The sequence below is a fragment of the Ipomoea nil genome, unplaced genomic scaffold (assembly GCF_001879475.1).
Source record: "Ipomoea nil cultivar Tokyo-kokei standard unplaced genomic scaffold, Asagao_1.1 scaffold2921, whole genome shotgun sequence".
Lineage (NCBI taxonomy): Eukaryota > Viridiplantae > Streptophyta > Magnoliopsida > Solanales > Convolvulaceae > Ipomoea > Ipomoea nil.
Window position 1 is genome coordinate 2,320,670 of NW_017619349.1, and position 26,777 is coordinate 2,347,446.

Genomic DNA, 26,777 nt, shown 5'->3' on the forward strand with positions numbered 1-26,777 from the left:
GTGCAGTTCAATGACCTATTTGACCCTTATTCCTTTTAAAAAAGGAAGGAAGGGAGGTGCGCGTTTGACAGCGGGAACACGCGCCCGCCAGCTGGTGGCCACTCTGACTTTATAAATTTTTTACTGTTTTTTTTTAAATGTCAATTTTTTTTTTTTAATTTTCAATCACATTTTTTTCTCTTTCCTAATCACACTTACAAAAACCTCTCAATAATCACACTGGAGATCAACTATTGTGAATGCTCTTAGGAGTTTAAGTAATATTTTTCTATATATAATTATATCCAGTATAATTAATATTAATAATGTTGACTGACATTATAAATTTTTTTCACAATTTTGTCTCCTGACATAATTTTTCTGAGTCCTCCTATGCTATGCTGTGTGACATAGGACATAACACATAATCCATTAATCAACAGAAAGAATTTGTAGTTTTGTACATCAAGTTCATGATGGGCCACAAACGCCAGATTAGGGCACTGAGATATTTTATCAAATTGAAAAAATATCCCCAAAAGCCCAGAGAAGAGATATTTGTTGTAATAACCCAATTAAAAGCTACAGCACCATTATCCATCCAAACTAATCCGCCATGGAAGATCAGATTGTCCCAGAAGCACTAAACGAGTGGCAGCAAATCGACTCGCCATTCTTCATCGCCGATCGCTCAGAATTCCCGCAACTCGACCACGACCAGGGCTCCGGCGTCGGGAATCTAGAGGCGATGGATTCGTTGTCGTCGTTATCGGCGCTGGAAATGTCGTCGTCCGGCGAGGAGGGAGATGAAGCGGAGGAGGAGCGGCGATTGGGGGTGTTCGGATCGGAGTTCATCCGCGCTGCTCGCAACCTCAAAAATCACCTTCTCGATTGCGTAACTGGATTGAAGACGACGAAGAAGAATGGAATCGCGATTCTGATGTCTGTTGCCGCGAGTGGAACGCTGGTTTTGGTATTGGCGTCGTTTTTGTATATGAAGAAGATGAAGAGGAAGGCGCCGCAGCTTGAGAGTAGACACAAATTCACCATTCTCAATGCCATCAAGGAAAAAGATGAGGTACGACTATCATCATTTTCTCCATATAAAATTGAAAAATTCAAAAAAAAAAAAAGTTTCAAATTGCACATATTTTGCTTATTAGATAGTTGGATTGAACGTTTTTTTTTTTTAACTTCAGTGACATATTTAATACTTTTTTCTTATTTATGTGAACTATAACTTACCTGGTAAATTATAAATGATATTTATTTTTGGACGAATTATAAATCATATTTATGTTCTTAAATTTTTGCAGAGAATTAAGCAGCTATTGTTGCAAATCAGTCAGATGAATGAGCTCTTACAAGCAACAAGGAAGGTTCCAGTTATTCGAGTTGGTTAATTAATTGGTTAAATTAATTACCAATCATCCTTGCTTAAAAACATTATAGCTAGTGTAATTAAACATATATACGGAGTCTTTGATTTTGTACATCATATATATTTTTGTTTGAAAGTGTATGTAGTTTAATCGACTTATTTTTGTACAATAAAAATGTATTAATTATATGCATTTGGTTGCACCATTTAGCTCAACAGCATGAGATGTGTCTGTTCTATAATTTCTCAAATCTTTTTTAACTCAAAGAATTAATGTCCATAACACTGGAGTTTGATTTTGCGATCTCCATTTGAAATAGTAAGAGATGTGTCATCACACTACATAGTAATTGACCTAAAAAATATAATATTTTTTTTATTACAATGAAAGGGGATAAAATACCTAACTACTAATCACCTCCACTAAGGATTGAACCTATCACCTCCCACTTAAGGGAGCAAACCAAATACCATTGGACCACAAGGTCCTTGGTTTTCTTTAAAATTTTATTTATCCCACAAGCGATCTAGATAGGCCTCAAAGATACACTAAAATCTATATCTCATTTGACGGTGAATGTGCACTTATATATTTTTCAACTGGAATAAGGATGATTGGATGATAGTATGATACTGAAATGCAAATAGATCTCGTATTTATTCTTTTAAAAGGCTGAACCCCAACCCTAGAGATTTCGTATTTATAGTTTTACTACAAGGTTAATGAAAGCCCCCCGATTTACCTTAAGAGAAGCGGGGGTGGTGAATTAGGCTTTTAATCTTTCAAAATCAGCTCTAAGGTCAAATTATTAATGTAAAGTGTGACACAAGCTTCTCATTAGCAGATTTAATATTTAATTCCTCTCTTTTTATCTTCTAAAACTTCTCCAATTCAAGTATCTAACATTAGCATTTTGCTCATTAGATAGAATCATGTGTGGTATAACTACAGTAGCATCAAAACCTCTGAGGATGGTAAGAAAAGGAAAAAAAAAAAAAAAAAAAAAAAAAAAGATTGTGGATAGGCATCAATTTCACGCCAGATTTTGACTTTGATAGTCTCAATCTCATGGTAATCAAAGCATAAAATTAAAGTTGTAGGTCATTCTCTATAAAATCTTGAATCACTATAATATGATGCCGTATTAGAGATATGACAATTTTTAAAAATTCAAAAAATTATCTTTCGAGTAACAATTTCAAAAGATATTTTGTGACAAAATAAATCATTTTTCCTTTAACCAGAATGTGTATTTCTCATTGGTAGCCAAACGCCGAGAAATCTGAATCGAGTTTCCAAATGGACCCTGAATGAAATTTGGAAGAAGAAAATTGTCTTGGAAATTTAATTCATTATGAGTACTTTGATTACAATGGCAAAAGTAAGAATATGGGAAGATAGAAATTTGAGCAGGTCCTAATATCACATCAAGAACTAAGCAGTCATTATGGACTATGAGAGTTTTGCAATTTGAAGAATACCACAGAATTACATACAGGCAACACATTTTCCAAACTTGAATGGGCTTGTCTACACACAAGTAGTTCTGCACAATTGAATGTTGAACGTTCGGAGAAAGATATATTGCTGGAAACAAAATTCATTATCTGGCGAGTTCTTAGCTCGTTGTAAAGATGCTCCAATGATGCTCTGATGGTAGAATTTCCTTGATCTTTTCAAGTCGTTTCAGAATCTCCAGGAAAGAAGGCCTCTTGTTCATGTCTGCTGCCCAGCACTGCTCAACTAACCTACAAGGTTTCAAGCACAATAGAATGAAGTTTCCATTTTGGTTTCACGAGTAGGATATAAATGTCATTCAAATTTGCACCAAATGTTAGTTAAATTGCACATTTATGTTTATATATATTATATGCTCAACACGCCCCCCACGTGTGGGGGCCGGTTACTTTTGATGGGCCTCAAGCAACACGTGGACCCATAACCTTTGGCATGACTCTGATACCAAATTGAAACATGTGCTCCATCTCAACTAAAAGCCTAAGCTGATAGTTGGATTGCACATTTATGTTTATATATATTATATGCTCAACACGGTGTACACTAAATGGCCATGTGATTTTGTAGTGAAAGTGAGAAAAAGTTAGATTAGTATTTGTGACAGTTGAACTTCCAGTATATATATCTTACTCTTTCAATTCGGGGATAAATCCTTTTGCCCTGAATATAGGTCTCTGTCCTTCGGCTGCATGTTTAGCTGCTTCATACGGTTGATGGCCTGACAATGGTGGATCCCCTTCTAGCATCTGAGACAGTTCATAATTTATTTATGAGATACATATTTTTCATCTGCCTTTCGCATGTATATTGGTATAAAAACAAAAATTACCTCATATAGTATCATTGCGAAGGAGTAAACATCAACCTTTTTGTCATATTTCCGGTGCTTGAAAACTTCAGGGGCCATATATCGATCTTTTTAAACAGATGATAAAAGGAAGACATTAAAAAGTATACCTAACCATGTGAAGAAACATTAACAGGCTTGCATAACATTTATTCCCATTCAAACTCAATGCCTCAAAAAGATCGAGAAAAACTTACAGCTTCCAGTTTCTCCTGTCATTTTATATACATCATGAGAATTTTGAACCCTAATGAGCTTGCTTAATCCAAAGTCTCCAACTTTCAGATGATCTGCACTGGAGTTGACGAGAAGAACATTCCTGAAAGCCCAACCACATTCGAAGACTCAGCTATTCAGATGAGATAATAGTAACTATGACAATTTTATTAATCTTCTAAGAAACAGAGTTCAAAATAAGAGCTGCACTGTCTAACAATCCATTCATACAGTGGAGAGAATCATCAACTTGCCTTGGTTTTAGATCCCTGTGAATTATAACATTTGGCTCATTGTGAAGATAAGCCATGCCTCTGCCAACATAAATTAGCAATAATGATTAGAAAGCTGCAAACTAAAGTTAGATGAATATGGAAATTAGCAGAGTGAAGAAAAATTGAGTTGCAACTACCTAGCAATGTCCATTGCCAAATTGATCGCCATCGATGGGCTGAGTGCACCTTTATCCTTCAGATACTGATGAAGATCACCCTGATACAAGATATCAAGCAAGGCATTCCGCACAGACAATCACAATTCAGCCATAGTAAGAAAACAAGGCTCTTAAACAAGAAACAAAAGTGCAAACCACGTACCCCCCTTAAATATTCAGTAATTAACATCAAGGGCTTTTTGTCAGTAACTGCACCAAGAAATTGCACTATATTTGGATGTCGAAGCTTCACCAACAAATTTACCTCATGCCTGAAATCCTGACTGTATATAAAAGTAAACACTAGGTTTTAGTTTACTTATAACACACTACAGAAATGACATTTTACCAAGTGCAATATTGATAGCCATGGAATTCTGGGTAACACTACAAGAAATTTACTTACAGATCAGCACCTATGCACTAAAAATAAGTCACCCAGAAAGCATATAAAGGACAAAACCAGAGCTTCAAAGCATGACCAAGCCAGCAAGTATTTTATTAAAACTTCCCCTAATAATGAAGTTTATGGTTTTACACTTGGTAGAAGGTTTAAGTACTTAATCAGTCCCAATACTAAGGCAGAATGTTCAATTTAGTCCTTATACTTTTAAATTGGGTCAGAAAGTCAGAAAACAATCTTTTCTGTATGGTTGAAAGTCATAAAAAATAAATAAATAAATAAATAAAATAAAATAAATCTGTTTGGTTCATTTTTAAAATCATGAACACAATTCTATTGCAAAGTTATTTATTATAAAATATTAATTATTTTAATGATTATAATAATTATTATTTATATTAAAATTAAATTATAAATTAAAATTTATAATAGTTATAAAGACTAATAATAATTATAAATAAAATATGTAAATAAATAATTTTTAACTTGGTAACTTATTATAATATAATAAAAATGAATACATAAATTGATAAATATGATAATTATGATTTATGAACTAAAGAAATTGAAGAAAAAAAATTAATTTTTCTTTTGGAATGCAGGTCAGGCCGAACCAAGATTATTATTGTTTGGCTTGACGCCTTGACCTGGCCCGACTTATATTTGACAAGGCATTGATAATAAATGTAATAACTTTGAACTTAAGAAATAAAGAAAAAAACATAAAAGTTTATTTTTTGGGGGTTGCGAGCCATGTCAATATTATTATTATTTGGTTAAGCCCAACTTAATCCATATTTGAATCGGCTATTGATATATGTAATAAGTTTAAACTAAAGAAATTGAAGAAAATAACTTCAATGCTTTAAAATATGATTTTTTGTGTTCCGGACCAAGATTTTTATTGTTTGGTTGAGTTTGACTAGACCCATATTTTAACTAGAATAGCCTAGTCTGGTTCAAATAATAACCAGATAAATGGCGGGTCTACCCGCCCATTTAACACCACTCAGAGGGGGAGAGAGAGAACTGAGCATGGGATAGGTATCTGAAAAATGTCTTCCGAGTATAATCTTGGAAGACATTTTCCGCCAAAATGGGTCATTTTCCATTGACCATAATAAGTATTTTCCGTTGATAGCCAAACAATGGAAAATCCAGAAAATGACTTCCTCCAGGTTTCCAAATGGACCCTTAATATCAACCCAAGTTTAAATCTCCTTAGCTTATTTTGTAGTATATTATGGCCAACATATTATTGGTAATAACTGTGGCAGGCATGTTATCCAACCATGTAACCACATCATCTAACCTATAGCTATGTAGACAGGCTTAACATTTGTAAGTTCTAACTAACAGTGTTTGCAATTTTACTTGTCATATTTTTAATAGTATAGGCCATTGAACAATTTTCATTAGTATAGAGACTAATTAAGTACTTAAACAGTTAAACCTTAGTAAAAATGATCATGAGAGAATTGCAAACACTCCAGAATCTAAAGCTTATCATGTTGCAAGTTGGAAAATTTGCGCCCATAATGAGTTTTAGAGACTTCAGCTAGTTACTTACATCACCAAGCGGTCATCTGAAAGATTCGGAAGGATGCGTTTGATAGCAACAGGTGTTCCACGCCAAGAAGCTTTCACTATCTCACCAAAGGAGCCCTGTTAGTGTAAGTTGCTATTAGTAACAAAAAGTTTTGCAGATATATATCAAACCAACACATGGCTCAAATGTTAAAAAGCAAAATAGCAAGCAGCCTTAGTTAAAAATGGGGATACAACTGAAAGTTATATAGAAGAATAACCACATGAAATCAAAATTCATTAAAGCTAATTGGATGGCACAATGGAACTGAGCTAGTTAACATGACAGTAGAAGTACAGAAACTGAAACATCTATAAACATTTTCTTCACATTTAAATAGCTTATCCATACCTTCCCAATAATAATTGAGTTTGAGAAGTCCAATTCAGTAGGTTCAACTTCCCAGTCACACTTATTTGGCAGAGGTGGTGGAACAGGCCTTGGTTCAAAATGACTTCCATTTTGCCCCTAAAAGTTTACCATCAAAACTTAAGAGTGGTACCAAAAGAAAAAAAGGTGGAAGCACACAAATTTGCATGTTCAGGAGTACATTCATAGATATGTGAGCTCAAATGATAATAAGTGATTAAAAAGAAGGGGACCATAAGAAGCACTACAGAAATCATTTCTGCATAGACCAGTATTATATGCTAAAGATGCCACCATAAAAATCATTCATTATGAAGCTATCTGTCATTTCAATATCCACTTTAAAACTTAAAAAGGAATTAAATCAATGCGATTAACAGATAAATAGTTGAAAATTCATATTGTAGAATAAGCTCATGTCCATTAATAATTGAACCGTGATAACATTAAGTGAAAATTCTAAGAAAGATATTAATGAATAAAGGAACTCACATAAGATAGACCACCATACGACTTCAATAATTCAATCATGTTGTGTTTCTTAGCTCCTTCAGCATCAGCTAGAGGCTGTAATAATGAAAGCCAATCAGATAACCAAGCAGCTAAACATTTCATAAAAGCTAAACACACACTTTAGTATAAAGTTGAGAATAAATGCAGAATCACAAGAGTAACATGCACATTGTATAACACTGATACAGAATAGAGTAATCAATAGCAGACTATTCTTACCCCTCCTCCAAAAAGAACAGAGTATAATATGCTATCTTCTAGGGATTGTGAAAAGACTATAACTTGAAGAGACGATTGTTTGGCCAAGATATGAATTTCACATCGTTTTCAGGACACTAGGGAATAGAATAATCAGCAACTAAAAACTCAACAGTTGAGATTTTACTTCCATTGTAATAATAGAACAATGATTATAGTAGGAACAGAATTACAGTTAAATCAGCATAGTATCTACAGTATAACTTCACTCCAATTTTCTCTTGTAGAAAACTTGAATTTAAAAGTAGAAGTTACTCCAAATTAGCATCATATTTACAGAATTATACCGTATTTTTCCATCGATCTTGCGCGTTGACGTCAGCTCCGTACTCGATCAAGCACTTGGCGACATCGATCCAACCGTGGAGAGCAGCGACATGGAGCGGAGTCCGTTTATCATAATCTATAGCTTGCACCAGCGTCTTATCTTCCTCGAGGAGCTTCCTCACGGCCGACAGGTCGTTCTGGTGGGCGTGCCACAGTATGAGCGACGTGCGGTTCACTCTGGCCTTGTCCTTCTTCTTCTCCGCCGTCGGCGCTTCTCCTCCGCTCCCGGTGGCGGAATGATCTGAGCCGCCTTCGCTTCCACTCATATTTCGGGTCGCGCTCGCACCGGATTCGTCTCTCTGTGGGCTGAGTAGTGCGCGCGTGAGATTAGATTTGCCTTTTGGCACGTTTCTCTTGAACCCAGTTAAAGACTGCTGACTTTTTTTTTTTTTTTTTTTTTGGCAATATTTATCTTTAGCAAATCATTTTACTTCAAATATGGATTTTTTAATTATCAATTTCACTGAATTTATTCCTACTTTTGGGCTGTTTGACGAAAGATAGATCATGCTATACATTTTCAATTAATTAATTTGTGGTCAAGTATGAAAGAGATAATTTAATGGAGTCTGAGTTAATCACTTTAAAGTAAGGATCGAAAAATGAATAAGATAACGAACTTGCTAATTTTGTTATTAATTCCCTTGGAATTATAAGATTATTAAGTGTTAAAATGTGACGGAAAGTTTGTCTAAATAAAACAAGAGATGAACTATTTATACAATGAAACTTTGGAGCAACGTCTCGTGTGAAATGGGGCACCCATATGTGAGGTGGGTGCTTGTAACGACCTTTGGTTGATCCCATGTCTCTCGGGTACATCCTCCGAGCTTAGTCAACCTGACCTCCCAATGTAGCCAACCTCAAGGTCAACCCTCAGTTGCATGCTTCACCTTGTTTCTACACCATGCCTCTTGGCCTAAACACTTTGGTTAAGTTTAATATATCCATCATTAGCCCCCCCCCCCCCCCCCCCCCCCCCTCACACACACTCTCTGAGCTACATCCTACAAGTGAGTATTCGGGTTTGTTTATCCAATTTCTATAAAATTATAGATGACTAATATTTTCAAAATGGTAGTCAATCCCACCATCTAGCTCATTGGATGATGTTGGTTAGGAGCAAGCTCTTATATTTGCGAGAAGATGAACTCACATAGGGGCGTTATACGACGATTGAGGAGTTGTAAGCAACTCCTACCCTAAAGAAAAAGAGAATGAGGATGAAGAAATATCACAAGCCCCTAGTCTAAGTTATCCTAGCCCGGGAATTGGTTTCAAACATAGAGAAAGGATCCAAAGGTGTTGACCATGAGCCCGTAGGGAAATAGGGGCACACCCTCTCTATCCGAGCTTAGCCAAAGTGACGAACATTGTTTGACATGGAAACTAATCTTGTTGACATGGAAACTAGATATAAGGCTACCCAATCTCGACTTTTGTTGCAAGCATAAACATGGGAAGAAAAATTCTACCTCATGCAACCTTGCTACGAACATAATGCCGCACACATAAACATGCATAGTCAATTAACTAACCCTGGAGTTGGAGTGGACACGATTAATGTGAAACCTAGTGATATGGTTATCTATTGACCCTAACAATGGAGTCACCCACACTTAGTTTACCATGAATGGTTTCGTCCACTCACTTCCGCTAGCTCTCATAGTGGACTTAAGCAAATTTGCCTAGTCAGGAGATTGTGATCGTAGGAACTAACTAAGGATATATATATATATATATATATATATATATATATATATATATATATATATATAAAAGGTTAGGCATCACGTCTTTGGACTCAACAAGCTATGACTATGGAATGACCTAGTTCATATCGGGTTTATGACTTTGTAATGCCCGTAAGAAAAGCGTAGCTTTTTCTTGACATTGACCAAGAAGAAACTCTTCTATTTGGCAATAAGTGAGATTGAACCTCGTAACGAAAAAATTTTAAATTCAACATTAGACGAGAGGTCCATTAGGTGAGATCAGACTTAGTAATGCCGCTCGAGAAAGCTTAGAGTCCATTTATTAATGAAACTATCTGTTTCAAGTTTTATTATTATTTTAAATTTTTAATTTTATTATAATTTGTCTTTTAGTTTAAAGATCCAATTTTTTTTTATTTTTTTTGTTGGTTCAGTATGAGAATTAAGAATAGACACTGAAAACATTGAAGCTATATTAAAATCTGTAATTGAAATGGATCCTAAAATGTGTGGTTTTCCTCTATCGATTGATGTAAATACTGTACATTAGCAAAGACAGGCTATTGGGGTATTCTCAGAGAAAGAAGTGAATTAGATGAGCTTCTTCTTCTGGAAATAGGTTTTCAGATGCCAATACTGCATTCCTGCCACAGAGAGGACTACAATAATCGACACGCCACTCAGCCAACCCATGCTCGAGTTGGTAGATCGGTTAAGTTCCTGCATTTCTTCTTCTCTGCAGTACAACAATGCATTAAGGTCAAAGTTCTTAGACAACATGTTCCTTAAAACGAAAGAAACCGGTACATTTAACATACCTTTCACGAAGATATTGCATCTCACTTTGGATGTCGAAAACAGTTAGATACATATTCCTGAGTTGTGATTCCATAGCCTAGTAAAATACCAATCACAAAGTCCACAAATCAATGATATATCCACTAAGCAGAAGATAAAACTATTACCCGGAGAGGATAATGAACCAATACATACCAAAAACAGAAGTAATGGCATTTGAAAAGTGAAACGAAAATGCTTGATGATTAACAAATAACCACATTGAAAAACTCACATTCCTAGCATAAATCAAGGGTTAATTCCACCCGACTATCATTTTTGCCATTTTACATCACAGACTATCATTTATATGTGTGTTATAATATTCAAGAACACAAGTTATATCCACTAGAAGAGGGTTCAAGCAGAAGATAAAACTATTACCCGGAGAGGATAATGAACCAATACATACCAAAAACAGAAGTAATGGCATTTGAAAAGTGAAACAAAAATGCTCCGATGATTAACAAATACCCACCTTGAAAAACTCACATTACTAGCATAAATCAAGGGTTAATTCCACCAGACTATCATTTTTGTCATTTTACAACACAGCATTTATATGTGTGTTATTATATTCAAGAACACAAGTTAGAAACTACCAAGAATGACGATTTCTCGTAAAAGTCAGAGATTGAAATAAGCATAAACCGAGAAGATAAAAGCTTACTTCAACAGAGTCTTTCTTTACAACACTAGCCATATCCTTAGTAAGTACACCAGACTTCCACTCCAATTCAATAGGAAATGTAATCGGGGGACTGTTATCAGCAGCATAGAAGCAAGCCGTGTAGTCCCCGGATTCTGCAGTCTGAAAAGCAAAGGTCCCTTCGGACACATAGGAGGCATAGTGATAACTATTTCCATAGGTAGATGTCACCTAAACCAGAAAAGAAAAAACACCATTCAAGCAAAACTCCATACAGAAAACAATGGATAATAATAATAATCCATCCTAATTGTAAATGTTATAAAGAATCATTTTAAAGACAATGCTGTTATATCCATGAGAAGCTCTCCACATATTTGTGCTATCATACATTCATACATTAACTGTTTGTTAATATGCCATTTTAGAAATGATACTAAAACATACACATCAACTGTTTGTTAATATGCCATTTTAGAAATGATACTAAAACATACACAAATTTATGAAAAACTAATAATCAAGAAAGCCCATAATCCAAAAGACTCTTTTTTTTTTAGGGAATTATTAAAAAAAATAAATTACCGACCTGAATGATGAAAGTGTGAGTGTCGGGTAAAGGGTGGCCTTCGTGGGGGTTGATTGCGTGGTACTTGCCGACGGTCATGGCGCCGCCCTTAATATCTTCAGATATGCATTTGGTACTGCCGGATTCAACATTGAAACGGAAGGAGTGAATCTGGGTCGAGAAGATGGCCAAGATGAGAAGGAGATAGAGGGCATAACCTTCCGGACCCATTTCGGATTTTATTCTTCTTAATAATTATTAATTTTTTTTTTTATTTTTTTTTTGGATTTCTCTCCCTCTCTTCTGCTAGAAATCTCTAGGAGAAGAGAAACAGGGAGGGATGGTGATGAAGACGATGGCCGGCGGTGTTATGAGGATTCTATTATTGAAATTTCTACTGGGTAAAGTCGAAGAGAGAACGAGGACTATAATAACAGGGCCGACTAACCGTCATCCTCAAAAACGGCCATTTTTTTCGAATTTCTTGTGGTCTGCTTTTACTTTCTTTTTTTCCCGCAAATTATTCTGTGAACCCGGCAATTATTTTCTTCTATCAATCTCTTTTAGCAATATATAGAAGATTAATTTAAGAAGATATTAAAAATATAAAGAAATTTCACGTTCCGTCAAATTATTTTACAAAATTTGAAATACAATAATTCATTTTTTTGTAAATATTCATTAAAAAATGTGCACTACATAAAAATATAAACTTTAAGTAAATTAAATATTATTTTAATTATCAGGATTATGTGATCTAATGGTACCCGGGTTGGATTTTCATTTAGAAGGTTGTGAGTTTAAGCCTCAGTGGAGGCGTTATTGGCTCTTTGTGGGTATATATATTACATTGTAATAGAGCTAGTAGCATTCAAAAAAATATTATTTTAATTACAAAATAATTTATTTTTAATTTATATTATTACCAAAGTTAATAATAATAATAATACATTAAAATTCTGACACCAAAATTGCAACACATTAGATTATATAAAAAATAAAAAGTCACATCGGATTGCGAGCCTCCAACTTTCAAGGCTACAAATAACTCGGAGCAATTACATTGGTTGTAAATTTTCATTAGGTTTTTATAACTTTACTATGAAGAGACGACTGAAAATGAAAAAAAGTGAAATTTTTTAAATTGGGGTGGTCACCAGTTGGCTACCACCCCACTCACAGTGCACGCAACGTATAGTCGTGTACCAAGATTATTTTTCAAATTTTCGGATTTTGAAAAAAAAAAAAAAAAACTCGAAATTAACGGAGTTGGTAGGTAATATCCCCTAAGCGTACAACTGTATATCTACTTGGGATACTCCGTGTACGCCTTTAATTAGGAACATTTCCCGAGTTTAACCAACTTTATTTGGGATTGACCGAACCCAAGGTATAATTGTGTCCATTAAGATTATTGGCCAAGTCATGGCGCCCACTCTGTTCGGTCCCGACCTTAGTGCTCGGGTCAGATCCTCCAACACTAGAGGACAAAATCCCTCTACCGATTGGTCAGCCCGATCCCGTCGAAAATGGCCTTGTTAGGAATCAACGTCCACACGTACCTATTAGAAGAGTCGTCAACTACACTAATGTATGTGAGACGCGTGGTAAACGTGTCGGATGGCCGACATGTGCTCCATCTTCACCCTATAAATAGGGCATTAAATGCACTTTTGAAACAATAATCTAACCCCATATCAGCTCGGGAGCGTCTGACCTACTGCCATAATTACCTAAGCTCAGACACTACAAGACATATATGTATTTGTAGATCCCGATGTATTTACTACAAAACTCCATGAAACACTCAAAATTTGGAACTAATGGTGTTACTATACATATATTGATAGTTTTAAATGGACTAGGTTCACCATAAACCAGGGATAATATCAAGAAATTGGGTTGAAAATCTTTAGCCAATGAAAATAACAAATGGAGAAGTCAAGTGGGAGTCTTGGTTACGGATGAGAGGTCATGATCTCGAGAAGAGACAATATGCCTTTTTTTTATACTCCGTACTATAGCTGGATCAAAGACTATGGAGACCACCAATATACTAAGGAGCCTAGCAAACCACAATTTTAGGCATAAACCTAATTTGCTTACCAGGATCCCTTAATGGGATTTTCCAACAATGATATGAGGGGCATATTGAACATATAACATCGTCTACAAATATTATGTATGAGTCTAAGTTATATCACTGGTTTTTATCCATATTTTTAAAGTTAATATGATTGTACATTAAATTTAAAATATTATACATCACATTGTACAGTATATGACAAGTGATTTGTCATATATTAAAAGTAGTAATTCCCATTTGGATTGTCCAATATTGAAATATCACAATCTTATATAATTACTAGCTAGTTATGAATTAACCAACTTATTACATATTTATTTAATGAAACTATTTAATATTGTGTAATATTTAATACAGTATAAATAATTAGATATCGATCTTTCATTCCCTCATAAAATATAAATTTGGAAATGTCCTAATAAACATCATTTCCAAAAACATTAAACAAACATGACCTTATGTTATCAAGTGAATGAATGGTTCATTTATCATTATCAATAAACACAAAATGTGAAATGTTGGGATATATCCTAACCAAAAGTGAATAATTGAAGTGGACAAAAAAACAATAATAACATCAGATAATTGAATCACGATAATTTCAATGAAATGGTCAGGCAAACTATACTTATTCCAACATCTTACATTATAGTTTGTTTTAATCTCACTTGCATGTGTAGCTCAGTTGGTCATAGAGTTGAAGTTTAGAAAGAATAATAAGGGATCGAGCTGAAGAGTCTTACCAACAGCAGTGTGAGAGGGGGCTCCTTGTGTGCAGTAAGCCTATGTGGTTCAACTGAGTTACCATGATTTATATCCTCCCAAATGCTTTGTCGGTCTGAGGTTTGAGTTTTTTTTTTTTTTGTTTTTTTTTGTTTTTAGATTTCAAATATTGATTATATATACAATTTTGTTGTAACTCATTTTTATTATATCTGATCCGTCTCACGGATTGAGACTCATGAAACAATCTTATAAGAGATCAATCAAAAATTTATATTTAAACATTTAATGTGACAAAATTGAAAATATATAATTTAATTAGTGCATTAAATATATTTTTCTACACCATTGTGTATTTAGTAAACATGAATAACTTCTCCTAAATATGATTGTAAAGGTAAAATTTATCACAAGAGACCAATGATTGAGTTTTACCAATGACAGTGTGTGCCTCAATTAAGCAATTCCACTCTTTGTTTTTTGTTTGTCACAATAAATGATATAAGCAATAATTAATTTGCCAGAGCTAAGCTGACAAGTGCTTTAGTTTGTACACAACATCACATGTTTTTGTCAAGGATTAAACAATAATATCATTCACAAAAGTAAAACCAATAACTCTAATAACATTTTTTCTTTTATTTTTTAAATACATCAAAAGTTAGGCGGAGAGGCAGTGTCAAGAATTTAATGTTTGTTTGCCACATTGACTATGGGTAGGAGTTAATGGGTGTATTTGTACTATTAACATATGTTTAGGGATATTTGTTAAAAAAGTGATATTGATAACTTTTCATCAATTTTATTTTTCTTCTTTTTTCAAAATGTTAAATTTCTAACTCTATGGTCCCCACACCCCAGTCCAACAGAATATTTAAGATGATATAAATCACAATGACTCAATGACTCAATAGACAATGCAAAATGCTAGTGCACACAATAAATATACTTATTTTGAACATAATCCTCATATTACCGTCGCCGAGATTTGAACCTTAATTTTAATTTTCTAATCAAGTAAATAAACTTGTTAAAATGAATGTTGGTAAATAATAAACTAGTTTAGGGAATAGCCTTCAATCGGCATTAAAATTAACATTTCAAAATATTCATTTGTGAGTTGATTTTTTTTTTAATCAAATAAAAGAGTCATAGAAAAATTTATTATGATCTTCAATAATGAGGCAACATAATAAAATTATTTAATATATAAATTTTTTGAACACTACTGACTCTATTACAAAATACTATATGTTCTATACTTTCTCTATCTATTGCAGTTCAATTGTCCAAAAAGTCAATTCTTCATCTTCCCTAATCACAGAGATGCTGAGCACAAAATGTTTGACATTTAATATATAAATTTAATATTTTTGTTAAAACAATTTTATTTATTTAGGGAGGAAATGCATGCAAGCCATGATTAGCTAATTTACTCTAATATTTGTACACGTTTATTGAGACAATAAACTTATATTTAGAATAGCTACATTAATTATCAACTAATGATAACCAATTACTTTAATTTACTAAACACATTTTTACAAACAATTAATAAAAACAACTTAATCCATTGTCATCTATTAATTACTCTATAAAAAATAATTCACTATCTAGTAATAAGCTCTACTAAACAGAATCAGCATGTATTACATTATTACATTATGTAGTTTTATTATCACTAATTAATATAAAAAATATGAATAGAATAATAATTTTTTACGAAAAAATACACGTACAAATGTACAATATAGAAATAAAACATATGCCCATATTAGTTTTTTTTTTTTTTTTTTTTTTTTTTTTTTTTTTGTTTAAGCAAGTTAGCTAAGATCACAAGATAGTGTTTATCCAATATACATTCTCAGATTGACAAAAATTTTCTTCAGCATAAAAAAATATAAGCATATAGAAAGTAGGTTCATTTATATATTATTATTATTATTATTACTCCATATTATAATTTTATATGAAATAAAAAGGATTGTAGTAACAATTTGTAAAAAATTTTGTCTGTTCTTCCAAATCTGAGAATTCTGGGATCTCTCTCATAAATTACAGAGGACCATAAACCAAACGCCATCGTGTTTTTATCCTTCTTCGGAAGAGACTTTCTGAGAATAATCAGACACAAAATTCATACGAGATTTGACTCTTGTCTGATTACTCCATTAACATTTGCCTCAAAACGTTTTATTTATTTATTTATTGTTTGATTTGATTATTGTTTTCCGCTTCGCATTCGTCGCTGCCTCATTGTCCATGAATTCTCCAAACTTTGGAGGTTAAATAAATTCATCACGTTTTTGCTCAATCTAGTGCTTTGATTCGGCAATGCAGTTTGAGTTTTGATGTTTTTATGCGGTAGCGATGCATGGTTTTGATGGGCGATGAGGAATGAGGGGGGAGTGAAATGGAGTTGGGCAGATCGGAGGGCGTGTCGGTGGTGGTGAGGGGCGATAAAGTGCAGTCCTTGCAAGGAGGAGGAGGAGGGCAGGTGATCCAGCGGACCAGGTTGCAGGTGTGGTTTATTAGGGTTTGTTCCAGCATTCTGATATGGACCTGTTTGGTTCAGCTCGTTGCAGTGGCCGAGCTCTGGCATCCGCGCTTGCTCACCGGCGTTGCTCTCGTCGACAAGGACTTGCTGGCGCCACCGCCTCCGCCTCTCCTTCCGGCCAGTAAGCTGCTTCCCTCGTATTTATTGGATGAAGTAGATAGCTTGTAAGTTTTGGGACGTTGATTGATAAATTGAGCCAATAGGAAAGTCAAATTATTAAAGGTTTGGAATTTAGTTCAAATGCTGGCTGGCTTGCTTTTCAGGTGAATGGAATCTTATATTTGTGTGGCAGTGCTTAAGGCTATCAAGTTCAATTTGAACTGTAGTAGTGTCTTATGAGTTATGGCATTTTAAAAGCTGATTCTTGATTCTTAGTTCTTTTAGCTACTTTCAGGGGAGGTGTAATTTGAAAGATACATACCATAAAGAAGCACTTAAATGTATATTATATATATAAAAAAAAAATTATAGACAATGTTGAGAGGAAAAAGTTGCAAATTCTGTGAAGTGTCGTCAATTTTAGCTGCTTTGGAATCAAAATTGTATTTTTGAGGATGTATTCAATTACATGATGGTATTTGTTTCTCCAGTACACTGTATACAGGTAATATAGGTACATGATCCCACCTGCACTCCTATTCCTTCATGTAGGAACAAAAAGCAGAAGAAAATCTTTGAAATACTAAGTTTCAATGAAAATTTTTTCCTGTGAAATTATTGGAAAGTAAAGTTATTAAGATGTTATCCATGATAGCTGTCTCAAACACTATATATTTTATTTCTACTATGAGGTGCTGATATATATTATATTACAGGGAATTACACAAGCAATGGTTTTCTTAAAGTTTCTTGCAATGGTGGCTTGAATCAAATGCGAGCTGCGGTTGGTACTTTTTTTTTTTTTTTTTTTTTTTTTTCCTCTCTCTCTCTCTCTTTGTTTGACCTTTTAAATTTCCCCTTCTACTCCACTTCTTTTAGTGAGATTGAAGCATTTTTTTTTTTTTTTATAAATATAAATGTTCTTAACATGTGAAAGTGTAAATAAAAGACTAATCTGATCAATTTGGTATGCAGATATGTGACATGGTGGCAGTTGCTCGATTTTTAAACTTGACTTTGGTTGTTCCAGAGCTTGACAAGACATCATTCTGGGCTGATACTAGGTAATTGAGTGTTATAAATAAACTTTTCACCTCGTATTTAATGCCTTACAATAACTTTCAGCAATCTCCTTTGCAGCAATTTTGAGGATATTTTTGATGTGAGACACTTCATTGATTCATTAAGAGATGAAGTTAGAATTATTAGGAAGTTACCAAAGAGGTTTGGCAGGAGACATCGATACCAACCCCTAGAAATGCCTCCTATTAGCTGGTCAAATGAAAAATACTACTTGGAACAGGTTTGTTGCTTGTTATTTCGAGTGTCTATTGTTATCTTGCAAGTAACACTAATGATGTACAATGACCAAATGGCTGTTGATTTCTTAATAATTGCACAAATTAGTAGTTTTTTGCTATTTAGAAGTTAGTGTTTTGTTCTTAAGTTTTGTTACTTTGAACATTTGAACTATAAAGGTGGTGCCAGATGCCCAGATCTTCATCCACTGCCCTTGTAGAGATTAACAAGCAGAAATTGACTTGTCCTTATTGTTGTAGCATTTACTCTTCCAGGGGACTTTAAATTCTGATGTGATGCTTTGTAATGCATTCTGCAGATTCTACCTCTATACAGCAAGCACAAGGTCATACACTTCGATAGGACAGATACAAGACTGGCCAACAATGGTATACCTCTTGAACTTCAGAGACTCCGATGTCGTGTCAATTTCCAGAGCCTAAAATTCACTCCCCAGATTGAGGCGTTGGGCCAGAAATTGGTTCATTTGCTGCAAGAGGAAGGGCCTTATGTAGCATTGCATCTAAGATATGAGATGGACATGCTGGCTTTCTCAGGTTGTACTCATGGCTGCACAGAGGAGGAGGCTGAGGAACTGAAGCGATTAAGGTGATGTACATTGAAGTCTAACTTAACATTTTCAATGAATTTCTTTGTTCCATGGTTCTATACTTTTGATTACTTAAGGCAAATTGTCCCGTACATTTATTTAGATAAAATGCATTGAAGATAGCACCTATTTCATGTCTTACTGATTACATTTTATGGCTCCTTTATTGTTCAGGTACGCGTTCCCTTGGTGGAAGGAGAAAGAGATAGACTCTAAAGAGAGGAGGTCTCAAGGCTTATGTCCTCTTACCCCAGAGGAGGCAGCATTGGTTTTGCAAGCATTGGATATTGAGAAGGACACACAAATATATATTGCATCTGGTGAGATATATGGCAGTGAACGGAGGCTTGCAGCATTAAGATCTGCTTTTCCAAGGATTGTAAGTGATAGGTGTTTCTCATAACCATCTCATTCTTGATGTGGCTTTGAAACTCCAAACATCTGTGTTCTAAATAATAATTGGCCCTGTTTGGTAAAAAAATTGGCCTATAGGCCAATTTTGGCTTATTTGACCACTATTAATTGTTTGATTTAGTTAAAATATAAATATAAGTGTTTGGTTAATTAGCTTTTTGCAACTCCAAAATGCTAAAATTCAAAAAGCTACTCCAAACAACTTTTTCAATTAGCTTTTTAGAAAAGAAATTATACCAAACAGCTATCAGCTAACAATTAATTTACCAAACACTTTTCTACAACAGCTAATGTTATCAACTAGTTATACCCTCTAATTAACACAATCAGCTAATAGCTATCATCCATTTACCAAACAGGGCCATATGTAACTCACTTCTTGACCAAAAACTTCCAAATATTTTTAGAGTGGATATTTCTTGGTTTGAATTTTTGAACATAAAAGGAAAATTTCTCTCGTGTTTTAAATACAACATAATATTGCTACTTGCTAAAAGGTTGCAATCAGGCTAGGGCTTATCTCATGGACATAACTGTGGACTTATTTTGCTAGCTAAGTTTTGGTAAGCATAGTGATCTCTTACTTCTCTCCCTAATTGCATTTGCAGGTAAAAAAGGAAACACTGCTTGATCCTGGAGACTTGCAGCAATTCCAGAACCATTCATCTCAAATGGCAGCCCTGGATTTTGTAGTGTCAGTGGCCAGTAATATATTTATTCCTACTTACGATGGCAACATGGCAAAAGTCGTTGAAGGTCATCGTAGGTATAATGATAAATTTTGCTTAGGCAGACTGCAGACAGTCATTCCATTTCGATATTGCTAACAGAAAATATCCTCGAGGGCATTCCTGATTAGATCATGTGCAGGTATCTAGGGTTTAAGAAAACCATCCAACTGGATCGGAGAAGTCTTGTACAATTATTGGATTTACATCAGAATGGAACGCTTTCTTGGGACAAATTTTCAGCTGCAATTCAGCAGACACACAAGTGGAGAATGGGGCAGCCAGCTCTTCGTAAAGTTATCGTAGACAAGCCCAAAGAGGAAGATTACTTTTATGCTAATCCTTATGAATGTGTTTGCCAGAGTCCAAGCTGTGATGACTTATTAGGGCCTGATAATTCTACTTCAATCCCGTGAGGCACAGCCACAAAACCGGGTCTCACTTTAATCCTCCACAGCCTTGATATCACAGAGAAAACATGATAACACGATGAGTGAAGTGTACAAATGATTCCGACGAGATCAACATTCTTTAGAAGTTTTGCAGGCGCTTGGCATCTTGTAATAACGGTGGCGATCGGACTTGGTTTTGTTCTCATGTGGTTTGTGATAGATAAGGAAACGCGAGGAGAACAAACAGGCAACAAAGATCGGTGATGTAGTGGTGGGCATCTAAAGATGTATTCATTCATTTTGTTGGTATACCTATTTCCTTTCTTCAACAGAATGCAGGTACTCTCACATGATACCAAAATGATTCATTTGTTTTTTCTTGTAACCCAAAGTTGTGATCTGCAGATGCTACTCATTCATTCCACAGTGACAAATTGTGAACTCCTCACAAGTACAGAGAACTGCAGTATAAATTTTGTGAAATGATTTCGCTGTCAATAGCTAGAAGTTTTGTTGTGTTATTCTATTAAGATGCAATTATTTATACATAAATGCAAGAAACTTGTTTTTATAGTTCAACATTTGATGGGGATGGATATGATGGGATTCGAACCCCAATAGGCCTTTAAATTTTATTTCGAACCCCAATAGGCCTTTAAATTTTATTCGAAAAGTCAGTTAGTCTCTGAACTTTTAAAATGTGCAATTAAATCTATCAACATATTATTGGACAGTTATACCATGGATTAGGGTCCATCTTGCAAGGTGGACCTTGGTCTTAAATGACGTATAAATTTTGTATATTTTTAGTATTGAAATTGTGAACTTCTAGAATATAAATTGTATTTTCTAAGTCGAAATTAATTAAGGAGTATTTGACATGTAATAGCATTGATGTCACTAGAGCTTTGGTGACACTCCGACCAACTTTGACAATGCTCTAAGGACTCAGTTGTTGGTGTTAGTCCCACGTTGCCGAAATTGGCCAAAATGTTGTTGAAACTCTCGCTAACATATTGATGGGCTTAATTGCATATTTTAAAAGTTCAGAGACTTAATTGACTTTTCGAATAAAGTTTAAAGACTTATTTTACCATTTTTCCTTTTAAAAAAAATGTGAAGGTGAAACATAAGATTGAATAAAGAAGGTGTGAACAATTTCAAAATTTGAGCATCTAGACTAGATATATAGTGCATTCCAATGTTTGGTGGATGAATAAGATTGATTCTATGACAATCACTAATCTTGATGGCTGATAACTCTTATCCTATTTATTTAGGCTCCCAAAAGATGATATCTCCTTGTTCTCCAACCAGACCAAGATCTTTGAGCCTCCTCTCTTGGTAGTATTCTAATTCATTCAATTCCTCTTCCCTCTCTCTAAATATGTTGTCTATTTGTCTCAACACTTTCTTCTCCCCTGCCCTAACCCCAACTGCTATCTCAACTCTTGGGCTCAAGTTTCCTTCTTCTTTCAACTTCTCATCCTGCAATCACATTCTCACTTTCTTATTATCTGTTAAGTAATATATAAACATAAATGTGCAATCCAACTATCAGCTTAGCCTTTTAGTTGAGACGGAGCATATGCTTCAATTTAGCTGCTTGTGTTACTAGTAAACGACTGACCTCTTCAAGAGTGGTATGATAGCCGGAAAGCGCAGATGAGCAAGCCTCTCGCACAACTTTACATATGAGCTCCTCATTCGCGCGGCTAATGGGCAATTCCAGATGCCCCCAGACGGAGTTCCTGAATATCGATTCGAGTAGGAAAGCGTCGGTGCCCCCAAGCGCCACTAGCCTCAAATAGGGAAGCATTTGTGGTGGAAGAGGTTGGCCTAACTTTATATCGAAGTAAGCCATTTCCCCTAAACCGTTCGACTCTGCAATATCCACCTTGTCGTCGTGAAACTCATCCGACTCTGAAACTTCTAGTGTAAGCGTGAATGCATCACGATCTGCACCCGAATCAACGAAGCCATAGTCGAGAGCAAAATCAGCGTTGCTCTTGTTCAGATCGTATTGGATGAATACCTGCAAATCAAACTCAACTCACAAAAGTTTTTCTATGTTCCCATAACCAAGTTCATACCATAAATGTAATAACTAACTTTAAATCTATGTAGGAGCCGAAGCAATGCCAATTTACCTGCTCGCCTGCCTTCACTGATAGCGGGCTTCGCAAAGAAAATAAGTAATCCCAGGAGAAAAGACCGGCTGGTCCTCGAACTTCATGGGCATGATCTTCAGAGGTAACTCGAGCACTGTGGTTGATCTAACGCATAAAACAAAAATATACAAAAAATCAATCATTTTTTTGTTTCTTGCTGTTTAACCAGATGAAATTGACACTGAACAACTAACTACAAGAGATCATCTAGGAGCTTACCAAGTCAACAAATGGCATCAAAATAAGATTTTGATTTCGAAGGCGAGAAAAAGCCCTAGATCTGAGGATCCCAAATACCCAAAGGAAGTCCTCCAGTGTTATAGGGTAAGGGAAAAGCTGCTTGTTTGGAAGTATGACTTGTTCTTCAACTTTCTGGAATTCATTTTGCACATAATCTATAACTCCAATTGTTGTGCTCAATAGCTGGGTTCCTGCAAAACCCTCACCACTACAACAATTGCATCAATCATATCACACAAACCCAAGCAACTACATATCTGTGGAAATCTTAAGCATATATATATAAAATTGATCAACTTTCAACTTTCTATGCTTGCCCAAAACCATATTTACACTTGATCATGTATAATATAAATGCAAACTGAACACACCACACCATTCCAAATCTTTAAACTATCAAGACCATGTCGAGATGCTGAAGGCCGGTGAAGGGCCAAGTCCAGCATCAAGTGGCTAGGGAATTGTTGGGCAGAGACCTGAAGGCCAAGTCCAACACCCTCTCAAAAACGTGGCAGTATAAGAAAATAAAGTTACGATTTCGTCAAGAGCTATAGTGCTCTTGGTGTAGTAGTGGAATTGTTGGGCGAAGGCTGAAGGTCCAACACCCTGCCTCTTGAAAATGTGGTGTTATATCTTCCCTACGAGTTATAACGTTGCAAAAATCGGTCTAGGAGTGGTGATTTCTCCCTAGGCACATCCGCCTAGGGCCTAACTTGGCCGACTCAGCCGCCTAGGCAGCTGCCTAGCGCCTAACTCGGCCGACTCAGCCGCCTAGGCAGCTGCCTAGCGCCTAACTCGGCCAAATTAGGCCAAGTTAACTCGTCTAGTTAACCTTGGTCGACTTAGCTTGCTAATTTTTTTTTTCATTATATATATATATATATATATATATATATATATATATATATGACATATATACACCTACACACGTGCACTTGTTTTTCTTAGTTAGCTGCATAGGCGCCCGCCTAGGCAGGAGCTGGGCGCTACTATTCTACCGCCCGACTAGCGCCTACTGCAATCATTCTTTTAGTAGCGTAGTGGTAAACGCTTTATTGTAAGAAGAGAATATGTTACCTTGAATCTCAGCAAGCTCCTCTTCTGACCTGCACTGAAAGGAGAATAATTTCAAATGACACTTATCAAGAACACAACTTTAACAACTAAAACCCTACTTCTAGACCCTTATAGTGGAGTGGGTTGAATTCAAGAATCCAAATTTAGCTCAAACCCACCAATAAATAGTAGAATCGGTGCACTCCGGGAGAACATCAAGGTAATATTTCCACTTGGAATCCCCACCCCTATACTTCTCCCTCAGCAAGAACAGAGCCACAGCAATCCAAGGCTTCAACCCAGAACACACGCCCCCAATCTCCGATTCCGCAACCGTATCTGGGTTGATCCAGAACCTCTTCGGAACCTCCAAAACGACCTCGTTTCGCCCAATGTCTCTCGTGGCAACCAGCCCCATACCTTCTGGAACAATGCCCGGCCTCACGGGTGTCTTGTTTGAGATCACTCCTTCATCGATTCCCCACTGCCAGAAAGTCTTCACACTCTCTGGTAATTCTGGGTCGGCTTCACTGGAGTGCCTTGATGATGCTAGAAAGACTGGTCTGTGATAATGGAGAGACAGCGGCTTTGGTTTCAAGAAAGAGATGTGTTTTGTGGTTGCGAGAGAAGCAAAAGAAGGAGAAGAAGAAGATGGGTATGGGTAGAGAGGCAAAAGAGTAACCATTTCTCTACAATTCCAAGATTTTTTAGTTATAGAAAATGGAGGGAGAGAGCCTGAGAGAGTGTGGTGTAGGGAGGAAGGAGATGAGGTTTCTGAAACGACAACGGTTAATTTATAGCTTCTGGTTAAAGGATAAATTCGATGGTTTAAAGGATGTTTGGTAATTTTCAGCTAATTAAGTTACTAAAAATAAACCAGGACTATGTGGTCTAATGGTACTCGTGTTGGACTTTCATTTGGAATGTTGTGAGTTTGAGCCTCAGTGGAGGCGTAGTTGCTAAAAACAATGATTCAAAAGAATCTTAAGTAAGATGTTTAGTGTTACAGATCGAACCGAAATACCTTGCTTTAACCTAGACCCTTCCATATATATATATGATGGTAATATTAATACAAAGTATGTTTAAGGAAGCAAGTAGATAGAAACAAGTAAAGTTGTATTGTCAAGAGTTTGTGATTATATTGCTAGGGTTCTTAGTACAAGATTTAGTGTGTATTGTCCTTGTTGTTACATGGGCTCAACTTTTATATTATACAATGGTAAATATTACGGAGTACAATAATGGGCACAACAACATCCTAATAAATGTAACGACTTCCTCAATAAGTGTCATGACTCCTTAGTAATTGTTGTGCGCTCTAGTAGTCTCTACTTGACTCTGACTGTTAGTGCATTAATTGCTTTGACTTTTTAGGTTAGGCCAATAGCATTTCTGGTCGGGTCCATACTTCAATTTTTACCAAATACATGAATCTAACATTCATAGTAGTTTGACATTGCCATTAATTTAACATTTTTTAAAGGTAATATAATATTCCGTGAACCAAATACCCACTAAAAGTTTTAGGGGAATTTTGAGTGCTCATAAGTCATAATTAGTTTAGTGAAACCGCGACGGTTGTCAATTAAAAAAAATTGACTGGTTCTGCAAGGCTTATTGCAATAGTTCAAGGGTCACTCTGAAAGTCTTGTTGTAGTGACAATGTGGGGAATTTCACTAAGAGCATCTACACTAGAGATTTTTAGATATTTTTTTCAGACTTCAAAAACTTAGTTATGATTTTTAATAGATGGGAGAAGAGGTTTTTTCATGGTTTTTACTTCGGCAAGAGAAAGTTTATTGTGGGACCCATTTAAATTAAATTAATTCTTTAAAATTTTCGCAGCAGGTGAATCAGTGCATGTTAGGCGCACTGATGCGCCCAGCTGGCGCGTACGCTGTGGTAACTTTATTATTTTAAAATGTCTTTGTCTGTTTTTATTCGTCAGGCAGAGTTAGTACCTTTTTTCTTTTTGTTTTTTTTTTCCCATTTATTTCTTGCATAACTCTTTCTTTCTTAGATGACACATAAAAAACAGTGCAAAATATTGAATTGATATAGATACTCTAAGGGAGTGTTTGGTTGGATGTAGTTGTAATTCTTTTTCTACTTTATTCTATTGCAAGATAAATTATAGTGTTTGGCTGGAGGGAATTGCAATTCCCTCCTTTTGTTGAATTGCAATTCATGGGGTACCCATATGAATTGCAATTCAATGCTTTTGGGAAAGGAAAAAAATGGATGAAATGACAAAAATACCCTCGATGATTGTTATTCTTTTTATTACACAAGGGCATTTTAGTCTTTATATCATTTTTTTCTTTCTTATTCCTAAAAATTCTATTTCTCATACCAAACAATGTAATTTGAATTCCTACATTATTCATACCTTATTCTTTTCCCACCGAATTGTAATTCATTTCCTTCCTAATTCCTTCCTCCCAACCAAACACCCCGTAAAGACATGGGGGAAGGAGCCACCATGGATAAAAGAGAAGCAAGTGAGAGAATGCTAGAGGTCATCTTGCAAAGAATGAGATTTTTGTGGTCTCAATACAAGATAAATATAACAATTAGTTGTTCTTTTTTTCTTGCATTAAAAATCTCATCTCTCATACTTGGCACCTAAAAAACTACACCAAAATTTCCACTATTGAAGATGCCCTAAGTGATGACTGATATTTATCTTATAAAACTATCAAAGTTTAAAGCATACTCAATGGGGACCACTCCATTAATTTTCTTAAACGGTTTGTTTCTTGCAAGTTTGGGGGAAGTTTGTATCTTGCAAGTTTG

At 35.3% G+C, this 26,777-nt stretch overlaps 5 protein-coding genes across 5 annotated transcripts; 2 read left to right on the forward strand and 3 right to left on the reverse strand.

Moving 5' to 3' along the window:
* The first annotated feature begins 489 nt into the window (after positions 1 to 489).
* On the forward strand, positions 490 to 1,553 carry LOC109160911. The gene is made up of 2 exons (XM_019309174.1): positions 490 to 1,057; positions 1,296 to 1,553. Exons 1-2 carry the CDS (start codon positions 596 to 598, stop codon positions 1,380 to 1,382), a joined length of 549 nt encoding a protein of 182 aa, XP_019164719.1. The 5' UTR covers positions 490 to 595; the 3' UTR covers positions 1,383 to 1,553.
* A 1,124-nt stretch (positions 1,554 to 2,677) lies between these two features.
* Positions 2,678 to 8,182, reverse strand: LOC109160909 (serine/threonine-protein kinase STY8). Its single transcript, XM_019309172.1, has 11 exons — positions 7,794 to 8,182; positions 7,228 to 7,302; positions 6,718 to 6,834; positions 6,349 to 6,443; positions 4,539 to 4,659; positions 4,355 to 4,434; positions 4,197 to 4,256; positions 3,924 to 4,045; positions 3,709 to 3,794; positions 3,510 to 3,625; positions 2,678 to 3,109 (listed from the first exon to the last, which is right to left on the reverse strand). Exons 1-11 carry the CDS (start codon positions 8,097 to 8,099, stop codon positions 2,980 to 2,982), a joined length of 1,308 nt encoding a protein of 435 aa, XP_019164717.1. The 5' UTR covers positions 8,100 to 8,182; the 3' UTR covers positions 2,678 to 2,979.
* A 1,815-nt stretch (positions 8,183 to 9,997) lies between these two features.
* Positions 9,998 to 12,044, reverse strand: LOC109161121 (transmembrane emp24 domain-containing protein p24delta10-like). Its single transcript, XM_019309471.1, has 4 exons — positions 11,624 to 12,044; positions 11,056 to 11,265; positions 10,367 to 10,443; positions 9,998 to 10,284 (listed from the first exon to the last, which is right to left on the reverse strand). The coding sequence occupies exons 1-4, from the start codon at positions 11,831 to 11,833 to the stop codon at positions 10,140 to 10,142; spliced, it is 642 nt and encodes a 213-aa protein (XP_019165016.1). The 5' UTR covers positions 11,834 to 12,044; the 3' UTR covers positions 9,998 to 10,139.
* Positions 12,045 to 16,418: 4,374 nt separating this feature from the next.
* On the forward strand, positions 16,419 to 21,034 carry LOC109161119 (uncharacterized protein At1g04910). Its single transcript, XM_019309468.1, has 8 exons — positions 16,419 to 17,089; positions 17,784 to 17,851; positions 18,043 to 18,131; positions 18,208 to 18,370; positions 18,686 to 18,975; positions 19,151 to 19,355; positions 19,999 to 20,156; positions 20,261 to 21,034. Exons 1-8 carry the CDS (start codon positions 16,825 to 16,827, stop codon positions 20,532 to 20,534), a joined length of 1,512 nt encoding a protein of 503 aa, XP_019165013.1. The 5' UTR covers positions 16,419 to 16,824; the 3' UTR covers positions 20,535 to 21,034.
* A 589-nt stretch (positions 21,035 to 21,623) lies between these two features.
* On the reverse strand, positions 21,624 to 24,767 carry LOC109161120 (ribulose-1,5 bisphosphate carboxylase/oxygenase large subunit N-methyltransferase, chloroplastic). Its single transcript, XM_019309469.1, has 6 exons — positions 24,157 to 24,767; positions 23,999 to 24,027; positions 22,901 to 23,112; positions 22,661 to 22,786; positions 22,141 to 22,545; positions 21,624 to 21,998 (listed from the first exon to the last, which is right to left on the reverse strand). The coding sequence occupies exons 1-6, from the start codon at positions 24,660 to 24,662 to the stop codon at positions 21,783 to 21,785; spliced, it is 1,494 nt and encodes a 497-aa protein (XP_019165014.1). The 5' UTR covers positions 24,663 to 24,767; the 3' UTR covers positions 21,624 to 21,782.
* Between the last annotated feature and the right edge of the window lie 2,010 nt (positions 24,768 to 26,777).